Genomic DNA, 12,161 nt, shown 5'->3' on the forward strand with positions numbered 1-12,161 from the left:
ATACATTAATTTGACTTCATTAAAAACATGTTTGGGGACAAATGTACACACTTTCACTCCAATGTCACAATGAAGACGTTGGGCAGTGTAGTGTAAGGGGCTGCTACGGTCTTCTCTGATTAATATATCTTTTGATGAGGTCTTGATCTCATTAATTTAATAAAAGTACTAAACAAATCACCTTAAACATCATGTATAACTAATCATTCCAGTTTTAAAGAGGAACCTGACATCATCACCACACATTGTGCCTTCAAAACAAATCACTAAGCTAAGGACCATGGAACTAAACACCTCCTTCTGCAACTTGGATCCTGGACATCCTGAAGGGCCGTCCCCAGGTGGTAAGGGTAGGTAACAACACATCCTCGACGCTGATCCTCAGCACGTTTAATAAAACAGGCATCACGTTTTTATAATGCCATTGTAAAATTATTCTCTACATTGATGCGCTCTGACCAATCAGAAAATGGGTACAACCTTCATTTCATTTGTCACTTTCAGTAATATTATCAACCATCTTCACATATTTCCTCAGAACATTTTGAGATGAAAACATAACACACCACATTGCAGATATGTGATGATACAACAATCACATTTTATTTGAATCCCAATTTTGACAAAATGTAAAGATGCCCATCATATAAAATGTTCTGTATGCTGATCAAATGTAGATATAATTATTGCAGGCTTTGTTGGCTACATCTCAGAATTTCTGCATTGACAAATTGTCAACCACCGTCTACTAATCTTGTCATTGGCCAGTTAAAGGCGATCCGCTTGGTCCCGCAACCTTTTACGTTTATGGCCGACTTCTGGTTCTTCCTGTAGGATTTCACTGGGGTCGTCTGTACAGCATCTCACTGATCTTAGCCGATCTTATACATTTGTTGAATACAAATATACAAACTATAGCTTATTTTACACATTATTTAAAATATATAGCATTTGGAAAAATTATTGCCCTTCCCAAAAATCTGGTTATACTTCTATAAACCTGTTTCTTTTTTTGCCAACATCTCAGAATTTTGTAACTGACAAGACATCACCCTCTCAGACGCTGCTGATTTTGTCATTGGCCAGTATAAGGCGATCCGCTTGGGCCAGTAACTTTGCACGATACTGTCCGATCTCTGAATCCTCCTGTAGGATGTTATCAGTGTCATCTCTGTGTAGCAGATCCAGCATTTCACTGCACACAATCTTAGCTGACTGCTTCAGGATGAAGTAACAGATCATCATGGGCACCTGGTCAGCCAGTCTTTGCACCACAATCTGTGAGAGAGGTGAGGTGGGATGGAGAGTAAGGGCCCAAAGTGAAAATGGCCACAAGGCAACCAAAATGCAATATACCACAAAGCAACCCTGCCACAACAATGTATGTTTGAAACATTTGTCAAAAAGCATTAATGAGAAATCTGATCATCCCACTGATAATGTCATGGATTCATTGTACAGGCTGGAGCAGAGCTATATCATGTATATAGAATAGGACCAACTTTTAGAACGGACGCCATGTTACCGCCTTTAAGCATTCCATTTATCCAGTCATGACAAGTATGTAGATTCTAATTCTAGACTTTCAGTTACACAGCATTGTTTAAAAAAAAAATGCCATGAACTGCTATTGGTCAATATTGCCAAAATGGCTGCCATATGGACATTGTTGATTATACTGTGTAATGTAAATCCATCATAATGTTATTATATATTATACCATGGCATTGTTGAATACTCGTTACTGATTGGCTTGAAGGGCATTCTAGAGCGTGCACTATTTCCCTATAACGCAAGATACATCAGCACGGTACTGCATTGTTGAGAGAGCTAGCACATTAGCATTTTGATTCACCTTTTATACCAGCTGTGAACTTTGTGATGAATACATGTGATTTGATTTGATGCAGCAACCTCATTGTCCAATCTCTAATATGTCTCTGGGGTGGAGTACCAGGCTAGCTGTAGTCCATACATACACGTTGAGATCTACACAAATTTGTGGAAGGCCCTGATGAGAAAGTGTGTGAGTTTGTCGATAAGCATGCTATATAACATGCCAGTTTTATGTGAGCTGCAGGTTAAGTTAATTAGATTTTATTTCTGGAACACTCTATACATACTGCACAGTAGATGTGTTGTGTTGTACCTCATAGTATGCCTTGAGCAGCCCAGGGTACTTGCCCCTGGTGTCCTTATCTTTGTCTTCTGCTATTTCCCCCTCCTCCAGAATAATTTTGTTGAAGATTTCATCCTGTGTGTAGACCTGCATCTCCATCTCAAACTGCTCCACGATCCTCTCCTTCACTATGTTTGACTGCTGTTCCTGGATTGTTTCAATGTTTCTCTGAGTTTAAACAAAGATTAAGATTCCATGAGGACATAAAGAATCTTGGATGCAGGGAGGCAGTAAAATACTGTTACTGTTTCAGATAAAAGTTCAGTTTTACATGCTCTAAGTATCTTATGGTGTTTTATTTTGAACATTTCAGGGTACAATCCTACAATGGACAACCTGTAAATTGGAATTCTTCATAAAAATATATTGTGATTTTTAAGTGCTACTTTGCCTCATGTATTCCTGCCTTCTTGTTAGTGCCTCTAACTAAGATTTCAATTTCAGCCTAAAATCACAGAATAGAGAATTGAATGATTATCATGTCAGAGCGCTTAACAGTTTACAATTGTCATTACCTTTGAGACCTGATGAAGATAAGGATAATTCTTAAAGCACTCTCTGGACAAATGATCAAATTGCTTCTGCACCATGTCTGAAAAACCAAAACAAATGTATTTGGTAAGAGATGTTAAAAGAGACAAATGTATTTGGTAAATAGATATTCCACAAAATGTTTTTATTTAAAGGACTATTACAGTCAATGGTCCAAATATTATAATTTGTTTATGCTTCATGTCCAAACAATCATTGAGTAACTTCATTGATCTACACCATCAATTTGAGATACATTAGGATCATTTTGACATGAAGCGTGAAAAATGGAAACAGTGTCCAGGTAAATTAAACCAAAGCATGGATTGATGTCACACCTTGTCCATAGACTGCTTACAGGGTAAGGAAACCAATATGTCATTTTGTAATTTGAGTGAACTATCACTTCAACATGTCCTATTTTGTTAATTAAAGTCAATGTCACATGCACAAGTACAATGAAATACCATTCTTGCAACCTCTAAACCCAACAATGAAGCCCTAAAAATAACGTAAGGTAGAACAAAAAAACTAGAGAAATAAGAACACAAGTAAGTAAGTAAGTTATATACATGGACAGTTCCAGGGTCAGTAGCTATATACAGGGACAGTTCCAGGGTCAGTAGCTATATACAGGGACAGTTCCAGGGTCAGTAGCTATATACAGGGACAGTTCCAGGGACAGTTCCAGGGTCAGTCCCAGGGTCAGTCCCAGGGTCAGTAGCTATATATAGGGTCAGTTCCAGGGACAGTAGCTATATACATGAACAGTTCCAGGGTCAGTAGCTATATACAGGGACAGTTCCAGGGTCAGTCCCAGGGTCAGTCCCAGGGTCAGTAGCTATATATAGGGACAGTTCCAGGGTCAGTAGCTATATATAGGGACAGTTCCAGGGTCAGTAGCTATATGCAGGGTCAGTTCCAGGGACAGTAGCTATATACATGAACAGTTCCAGGGTCAGTAGCTATATATAGGGACAGTTCCAGGGCCAGTAGCTATATACATGAACAGTTCCAGGGTCAGTAGCTATATACAGGGACAGTTCCAGGGTCAGTAGCTATATACAGGGACAGTTCCAGGGTCAGTAGCTATATACATGAACAGTTCCAGGGTCAGTTCCAGTACCATATGTACAATGTGGAGGGATACTGAAGTGGTATGGTTAGATACTGTATGTATAGGGGGAAGTTGACTAGGTATCAGGATATATGATAAACAGAGTAGAATCTCAGTATATGATGATTGCAAGTGCTTGTGTGTGTTTAGAGTCAGTATAAATGTGTGTAGATGTTATGTGGTTGACCAAATGAAGTGTGTGTGTGTGTGTGTGTGTGTGTGTGTGTGTGTGTGTGTGTGTGTGTGTGTGTGTGTGTGTGTGTGTGTGTGTGTTGGAATGACCGTGTGTGTGTGTCTGTAGAGTTCTGACAGTGTGCATTGAGACATTGCAAATATATAAATAAAGGGGTCAACTCAGATAGTCCGGTAGACATTTTGTTAGCTAGTTAGCAGTCTCATGGCTTGGGGATAGAAGCTGTTCAGAAGCCGTTTGTCATGCAGAAGCAGAGAGAACATTCTATGGCTTGGGTGGCTGGGGTCTTTAACAATTTTCCGGGCGTTCCTTTCATACCGCCTTATATAGATGTCCTGGATGGCAGGGAGCTCGGCCCAAGTTATGTACTGGGCTGTCCGCAGCACCCTCTGTAAAGCCATCTAATCGAGGGTGGTGATTTTCCCATACCAAGCAGTGATGCAGCTAGTCAAGATGCTCTCAATGGTGCAGCTGTAGAACTCTGAGGATTTGAGGGCCCATGCCAAAGCTTTTCAACCTCCTGAGGGGGAAGAGGCGCTGTCTCTCCTTCTTCATAACTGTGCGCATGTGTGGACCATTAGCGATTTGGACACCGAGGATCTTAATGCTGTCGACCCGCTCCACTTCAGCCCTGATGATGTGGATGGGGGTGTGATTCAACAATACCTGCTTTCTTGGGTGCTTACTGCTTAATATAATAGGCATGTTTGTCTTGTCATTACTACCATAGAGACTCATGCATGATGTTCAATAAAGGGGCTTTTGGAAAATCACATTGATCCTAGGGCTTTAACGTGTACGCTAATAAATCGAGAAGCAAGAACAGGGAGTGAATTTAATGAATTAACTAAAATGAAACAAAACAAGAGACACGAGTAGAATACAGACATGAAACACAGAACAGAAACAATAAGGTGTGTAACGATGGTGACAGGTGTGCGTAATAATGATTAAATGGCAACAACAAGCACCAGAGAGTGGGAGAGAAGGAGTAGACGACACAAGGGCTTTTGGTCACTTACCTCTGATTATCTGTAGTGTCGTCATAGCTGGTCTCTTAAGTTCAGCCACTAGTTTCTGAACAACACGTTGAAATACCCTGTAGTTACTGAATCCTGGCAGCTCACTTCCCCTGTGCTTCTGATCATATTCATCCACCACTTGTTGCACTACTTTGTGGTCTAAATTCAGGAAAACAATGTTAATAATTCATTGAAGATTATAATCACTGTTGTATGACTAAACTATTAGTAGTATATTAATTATATCAGTAAATATTAGAGATATTTGGAAACAAATATTTATTGGTTAGACATGGTAATGAGATGAGCAATACCCGGGCTATTCAAAATTGTACCTACAATTAGATTTGTCATTTTGCAGACATTTCATCCACTCTGCAAATTCCTTTCGCATGAGCACAAATAGATTTTCCTCAACGATAATATCCCCTTTGGACAGTTGGGTAATCTGATCATTGAAATCTGTTATGACCTGAAGAAGGAAACATAACACAATAAAACATACCTGTTTCAATGTTTATTAATATTTAGTCCTTTTAGATTACTGTTTAATGAAATGGCTCCACAAGACCCATCTATCCTTATGTCCTCTACAGATAATAAACAAGAACTATCTTACAGTGGCTTGTCCAAGTTTTTTTGTAAAATCAGCTGTCAAGATTAAGTATTGTTTAACCTGGTGACAAACATAATCAGCTGGATTTTAAGGAAGGAGAGTGGAGGAAGTGGGAGTGTTAACTGGGATTGTGGAGAAAATGTTAATGCTGTTTAATTTATCTTTCTGGACAGTGTGTCTACTCTTACACCCGTGTTGCAAATCTGACCAATCCAAAAGGTAGAGGATTTGCAACAGAGTTGATGCCTTTACACCAAGTACCATTGCCCAAATACTCTATAGGACATTCTCCTGACAATTTAGCAAACCATGACAATAACACACCTGGACTACTGTGCAGCAGTATGGCTTCCAACCCTACATCATACATGTTTATAGAAATGTTGTACAAAATAAGAAGTTTACGAAGCTGAAAGATGGAAAGGTAAAAGATGTTCTCACCTGAATGAGGTACTTCCTCTTCTCTTCAGGTTCCAGGGGAGGCCCGCCCTCTAATTTACTCAATAAATGCTTTACCTCCACCAGCCGCTCCTTTATCGTCGCTGACATCTGGGGCAAGGATTTCTGACCAGGAGCAAACACACAACAAGTTAATAGGTACCAGACCACATGTTTTCCAGTGTGCACTGGGTGTAGGGAGAACAGATAAACATTGGGTATGTGGTTGGACTAACTTTGATGTGATTGACCAGGGCATTGCTGAGCTTGGTGGCTAGGCACTTGGTAGATGCCTTCTCCTCACGCAAGAGGGATCTATACATTGAAAAGGAGAGAAAATGTCAGTTAACCCTTGGCCTCCAATGGTCACTCCCCCACGGATATCTAATTAACATAATACAAACAAAAAAACATCAAAATCCCTCTGTTTAAGCTAGAGATATGTGTATAACAAAGATGCACGTTTACTTAACACATGACAAGAACACATTTTACCTGAAGTGCTCGTGATTTTGGAAGAATTCCAACTCCTCCTCAATCGCACGAGTTATTGACATGTTTTCATCAATTTGCTTCTGACCACGACATTTCACAATGACATAGCCCATATTGAGAAAGATTACTTTGTTGTGGACAATTTCCAACACATTCTTCTCTGCTCCCGGGTCTATCAGGTCTGGCTTTGTCAGAATGGCTTGAAGACAAATGAAAAGCATTATGATAACTGCTAATATAAAAACCCTATAAAAAATACATTCATCTATATCATTTCTTCACCCAGAGTTCTTGTGCTTTCAGGATCCATTTCTTGTGCCATTTTCAGGGCCTCTGTTGTTGCTATGTCAACATTACATGGTACCACCACTAAAATGATGGTTCTCTTATTCTTTATGAATTTAGAAATTAGATTCTTGATCTAGTAAAAAAGGAAGAGGAATGTGACGAAGCAGTCAGGATGCAAGCCTTTGACCGAGTTATTTGATTAATCTATGAGATGGTATCAGACCGCTTGTTACCGTGATATCGCCCTGTGTGGGGCACTCTGTTCTTTATGGTTCTGAAGCTCAACCTTCCTCAAAGTCAACACATTTCAAGTACCTTTCACCAGAATCAACCATCATAGCTATGTGTACCTTGCTAGCAATTATGGTAACAAGTCTGTACACCTGGCTAAAACAATTCATCATTAGTGAATCATAAGCTGAGAGACAAGAGTCATGAGATAACCAAGCAGTGTACTGGACAAAGTCCAAAAGCTATACACACTGACGTTAGACTTACTTGGGCTCCAATGTCATCTGGTTGTCCTTTCACAGCCACCCTGGTGATCCCTGGTAAGTCAATCAGACTGAGGTCACACACCGTGGAGGATGTGATCTTTAGAGTGATCAGATCTTCACATATCCCCACTCCCTTTCCAGCTAACGTGTTCTGAGCTGTTAAATCAATGGGAAAATATTGATGAAATAACAGATGTGGTTGTTAATTGCTTGTTTGTCTGTCTCATACCCCGACAGAAATCTTCTTATAATATAATATATATTCTGTAGTTCTCTATGGTAAATACCATACAAACTTTTCCACAATAAATTATAATGGATATGTCAATGGCGGTCGGTATCGTTTAAGATAAGGGAGAACAACATATTTCTTATGAGCATGGCCTTATTTCTATTACAGCATATAGGATGACTATCATTCATATGCCATTCACCCAGCTCAATGAAACATCAATAGGTTTAGGCTACTACATCATACTAAAATGTTTCCTATACCCATCATCAGGTTGCTACGACCTAGCCTATGAATGAAAGTTTACAATGCAGGTGCAAAAGTTGAGAGAATTTTTAGTAATCAAGGTGACAGACACTGACACATTCAATACATTCAATTAGTCCGTTTTAAACGAGAGTTTCTATTGGACAAATTCAGGTATGTTTATCCCTGTTTCGTTCCGTTTGCTTCCCTTTGAGAAAAAAAAAATCTACAGAATTGGTGGAATGAATACAGCCCTGTTCACACGCAATCACAGTTCAATTTCATAGCAGTCAAATACAAACAGCATGATCCCTTTGATCATTGTATAGCTAATTCCTTCTCCCACCTACGCACTCCCCTCCTTTCACGTTTTCCCTTAAGGACTTCAGTGCACAACACATCAGCTGTCTGTGACCAGATGAAAAAACCTTTCCAAGTCAAACCTTCATATCTGCGCTACACACAGGCTACATCATTGTCACCATATTATATCATCATAGTCAATATAGCTACTAGAACTAACACGTTAGTAAACCTGCTACAATCATGTAGTACAGTGTTCAGTCAGCAGCAAGCAGTTTAGCAGTTACGCCGGCAGGCCCCAGTGGCTAACAACTTATAAAACCTAAATGTTACCTTGACTTGGAAGAGTTACTTTGTTTGATAGCCATAGCCAGCTAGCTAACATAGCATCCCTCTCTGTTTGAACCTGGTGTCTGAGTAGGCTAAACTAGCTAGCTAACTTCGCTAGCTCAGTAACTGAAAGTGTCTTTAATTGTCTTTTTTTTGTTGCTTTTTTTGTCTTTCTCTCTATTTTGGTAACCTACTCACCAAATGTTATGTATTGCAGTTCTAGCTAGCTGTAGCTTATGCTTTCTGTAATAGATTCATTCTCTGATCCTTTGATTGGGTGGCTAACATCTCAGTTCATGTTGCAAGAGCTCTGATAGGTTGGAGGATGTCCTCCAGAAGTTGTCATACTTTCTGTGTAAGTCTATGGAAGGCAGGGAGATTCACTGAGGAGGATGGTCCTCCCGTCCTCCTCTGAGGAGCCTCCACAGGTTAATGTACAGTGTAGAATAATATGTCTGTGTGTTTGTGTCTGTGTTCGTTCCCATCTGACCTTGTTCAACATGTCTCACGACTTCTGAAGGTTCGTCAAATTCATTTCTGAATTTCCCTCCGTATGAAATGACAGCCTCCCATTTCACTGTCCTGTCGTTACAGAGTTGAAGTAGCAGTGGGCACCTGGTGACAATACCTGGAAGTACCAATGACAGATCATTATACTGTATTACAGAACAATCAATACAACAATCAATATGACAGTACAGTCAACAACGGACCGGGACATGGATTTCATGATAAATATTTAACTTCTGCAGGCTACAGACAACAAGGTAGCTCTAATGTTCTGAAAGCATGTCAAACATTTACAGTGCCTGACTAAATGGTTAGAAAACTCATGTACAGTTAACATTTTCTGTAAAGTTTTTCTGTGGTTACCAGGTTAATTTGAAGGTTCTAAACTTTTCAGTAATGTCCGTGTCTCTGTGGTTCTATTGTACTGTCTGTTTCCTGACCTCGTCTATGGACTTTGGGTGATTTGGGCATGACATTTAAAACATTTAAAATATTCAGGAAACAATACAGAATCTCACCAGTCCCTCTGGGCAGCGCCACCCCAGAAAGGGTCTCAAGCACAGAGCTCTTTCCTGAACTCTGGTCTCCCACCACAGCAATGGTTGGCAGTGGCAGCTCCTTATCTATCCCTATGGATCTCATGTAATCTATTAAGTCTATGAAGGGCCGGACCTTCTCCGCCAGCTGGTCTTGGAACATCCTAGTCAGGGGTACAAAACGATGCAATTCTTAATTGTTAGTTTGTTGGTAGGCTTATCCATTGCTAAATTGATTATTTTACAGTTTTTCTAGTAAGTAACTCACTATGGCCAATGCATGTTAAAGTAACTAACTAGTAAATAACTTTGGCGTACATGGGACAAGAAAATGTACCCCCCCCCCCCAAAAAAAAAAATATATATATACTGCACCATGCAAAACAAAATGTCCCACTATTTACTGCATAAATAATCACCATCAACAAACAATTCTGAATATTAGGATCATAGTATTGTGGTACAGCGTAGTACAGAGTAGTACTGCAAGTGTGCAATAACAACTGGAAAATGGAGGCCTTTTACTGAAGTAATGCTGTCCCACCTCGGTCCATCTTCATAAGACATGTCTCTCTTCCGCTGAAATAAAAGAGAATGAAAGCTAAACCATTTAGATGAAAATACAGAATAACAGCAATGCATCTGTATTTTGAACTGAAGTTATTATAATCTAAATCATCACATCACTATAACATAAGAGGAGATACAGTCTCACATGTCCAGTTCAGAACTTAGAATTTGCCAACTGTAATACACTGGGTATACCAATCATTAAGAACAACTTCCTACTGTTGAGTTGCTAGAGCTGGCTAACATTGAACAAGGTTGGTTAGCTCCCAGCACTGTGGCATTGTTGGCACGTTGTTCATTGTTGTTTAGCTAGCTAATGTTAGCTGGCTGGCTCCCTAGCGGACGTTATAATTCATTTCCCAGAGCTGTTTGCTTTTCTAGTTAGAACCTAACCTTAGGCATTGTTGGCACTTTGTTCATTGTTGGCACTTTGTTCATTGTTGTATAACTAGCTAACGTTATCTGGTTGGCTCGTTAGCTAACATTACGTGTGTACAACACCAATTGAGTATGGCTGGTGTCAGTAAACGTCTGCAAAAAAAGAGTAATGAAATTGTTGACAGGAGAGCTGGTTAGGCTGTTTTCATGTTATCCAGAGGTAAACAAATCATCGGACAGTGTCAAGTGTGCCACCGAGAACGAAATGAGATGTGTGTGGCTAAAGCTTAAGAGGGTGTGAACGATGCTGAATGGGTGTAGACAAAGAAGAGCTGTTCACAAGATACCAAAACATTCAAAGGAGATTTTTCTCAAAAGTGAGTTTAAAAGTTGATCAACTTTCAAAGCAGAATTAATTTCCCATTGTTCCTCAAATGCAGTGTATGATATATCATTTTGTAGCTCTAAGTCTCTACTTTTATCCAATGTAAAAAACACCATTTCTCATTTTGCTACATAAAACCGAATCCAGGTGGTGAGTCACAATTTTTTCGGCTTTAGGCCTATGTTACTTAGTTGATGATGCAAGTTCTAGGCCTACTGTTGCTCTGGCCTATAGGCTTTCTCTGAGTTCTATGCTTCAATTTCTTCAGCCGCCAATGGATCACAGTGTATCAATGTGTCCATATGCCAGAGGCTGGTGCTCATGCCGTAGTTCAATTTAAACTTTTAGATTTTATCATTTTACTTCAGATTTGTATGATTAACCACCTAACAATGATTTTGAGAAAGGGAAATGTTCAGTTTGAAATGAAACTGCTCCACGAAAATGAGAATATAAAAGGAATCATCACTGGCACGCAGATCGGCACAAATAGTAGGATAAATTGTAAGCTTCCCCAAACTTGAAACTCACAAGTTGCTTATTACACCTGTAAAAAATATTGTGAACGTGCAAGTGCGTGCACACATAGGAAATCCAGTGAAAAACAGTCCGCCTATGGAAATCAAAGGCCGTCCAACCGATTGGTTCTGGCGCCGACCCTGGAGGTTAATTCTATCAATACACGAGGAACACATATGACTATGACAGCTAGAGCGTACCTGATTGGTTGGGCTAAGCACGAATAGTCATTGAAAATAGTAAAAACATCATATTCATACATTTTTAACCTATAGCATTAATTGACATGAACTGATGGCCGACAGTACATTTGTTGAAAGTAAGTAGTGTTACAAACCAGAAAATTGAGGTAAGACAGATATTCTGCACTTCTTACCAGCTGTTAGTTCTGTCCTAAGTCTGTGTTACTCCCTCCCTGCTGACAGATACAAAAGTAACGGTAGTTCTGTTCCTGGTCTATTTAATTTGACTCATTTACCCTAGAAATGAAATTACAGTTGCTAATGGTAGAAGACATATATAAGTTGGTTGTCATAAAATATGGTGTCTCTAGCTCTATCGATCTGTTGAGTAAATAGGAAAAAAGCTATGTGTTACTTTTGTCCCGGTTCTCCCCTAGCTCCTTTTCCAACTTATTGAGTGTAGTAAATACAACCTTTAAGTGAATCTTTTGTTCTCTTGAAGTCCTGAAACAAGTATTTGCATTCTTGAAGTCTAAGAGCTCAACGACCTTTCAGAATGAGAATACAGTAACTGAATGTTGACTGAGACTACTG

General features: G+C 39.5%; 1 protein-coding gene across 1 annotated transcript; it reads right to left on the bottom strand.

Annotated features, from left to right (window-relative positions):
- Nucleotides 1-370: 370 nt before the first annotated feature.
- Nucleotides 371-10,188, bottom strand: LOC106586888 (interferon-induced GTP-binding protein Mx-like). The gene is made up of 13 exons (XM_014174615.3): nucleotides 10,078-10,188; nucleotides 9,516-9,697; nucleotides 8,978-9,115; nucleotides 7,378-7,532; nucleotides 6,874-7,012; nucleotides 6,592-6,790; nucleotides 6,333-6,411; nucleotides 6,100-6,222; nucleotides 5,382-5,514; nucleotides 5,043-5,201; nucleotides 2,695-2,771; nucleotides 2,150-2,347; nucleotides 371-1,278 (listed from the first exon to the last, which is right to left on the bottom strand). Exons 1-13 carry the CDS (start codon nucleotides 10,173-10,175, stop codon nucleotides 1,057-1,059), a joined length of 1,902 nt encoding a protein of 633 aa, XP_014030090.3. The 5' UTR covers nucleotides 10,176-10,188; the 3' UTR covers nucleotides 371-1,056.
- Nucleotides 10,189-12,161: the final 1,973 nt, after the last annotated feature.

The sequence above is a fragment of the Salmo salar genome, chromosome 25 (genome assembly GCF_965601325.2).
Source record: "Salmo salar chromosome 25, fSalSal1, whole genome shotgun sequence".
Taxonomy (NCBI): Eukaryota; Metazoa; Chordata; class Actinopteri; order Salmoniformes; family Salmonidae; genus Salmo; species Salmo salar.

Bases quoted from the DNA above. Each gene is read 5' to 3' on its own strand.
- LOC106586888 (XM_014174615.3), bottom strand. From the start codon at position 10,175: ATGCATTGCTGTTATTCTGTATTTTCATCTAAATGGTTTAGCTTTCAT. The intron at 9,116-9,515 runs GTGAGATTCTGT...TGGTACTTCCAG, and splicing joins GGCGCTGCCCAGAGGGACTG to GTATTGTCACCAGGTGCCCA. The intron at 2,348-2,694 runs GTAATGACAATT...GTTTAAACTCAG, and splicing joins ATCTTCATCAGGTCTCAAAG to AGAAACATTGAAACAATCCA.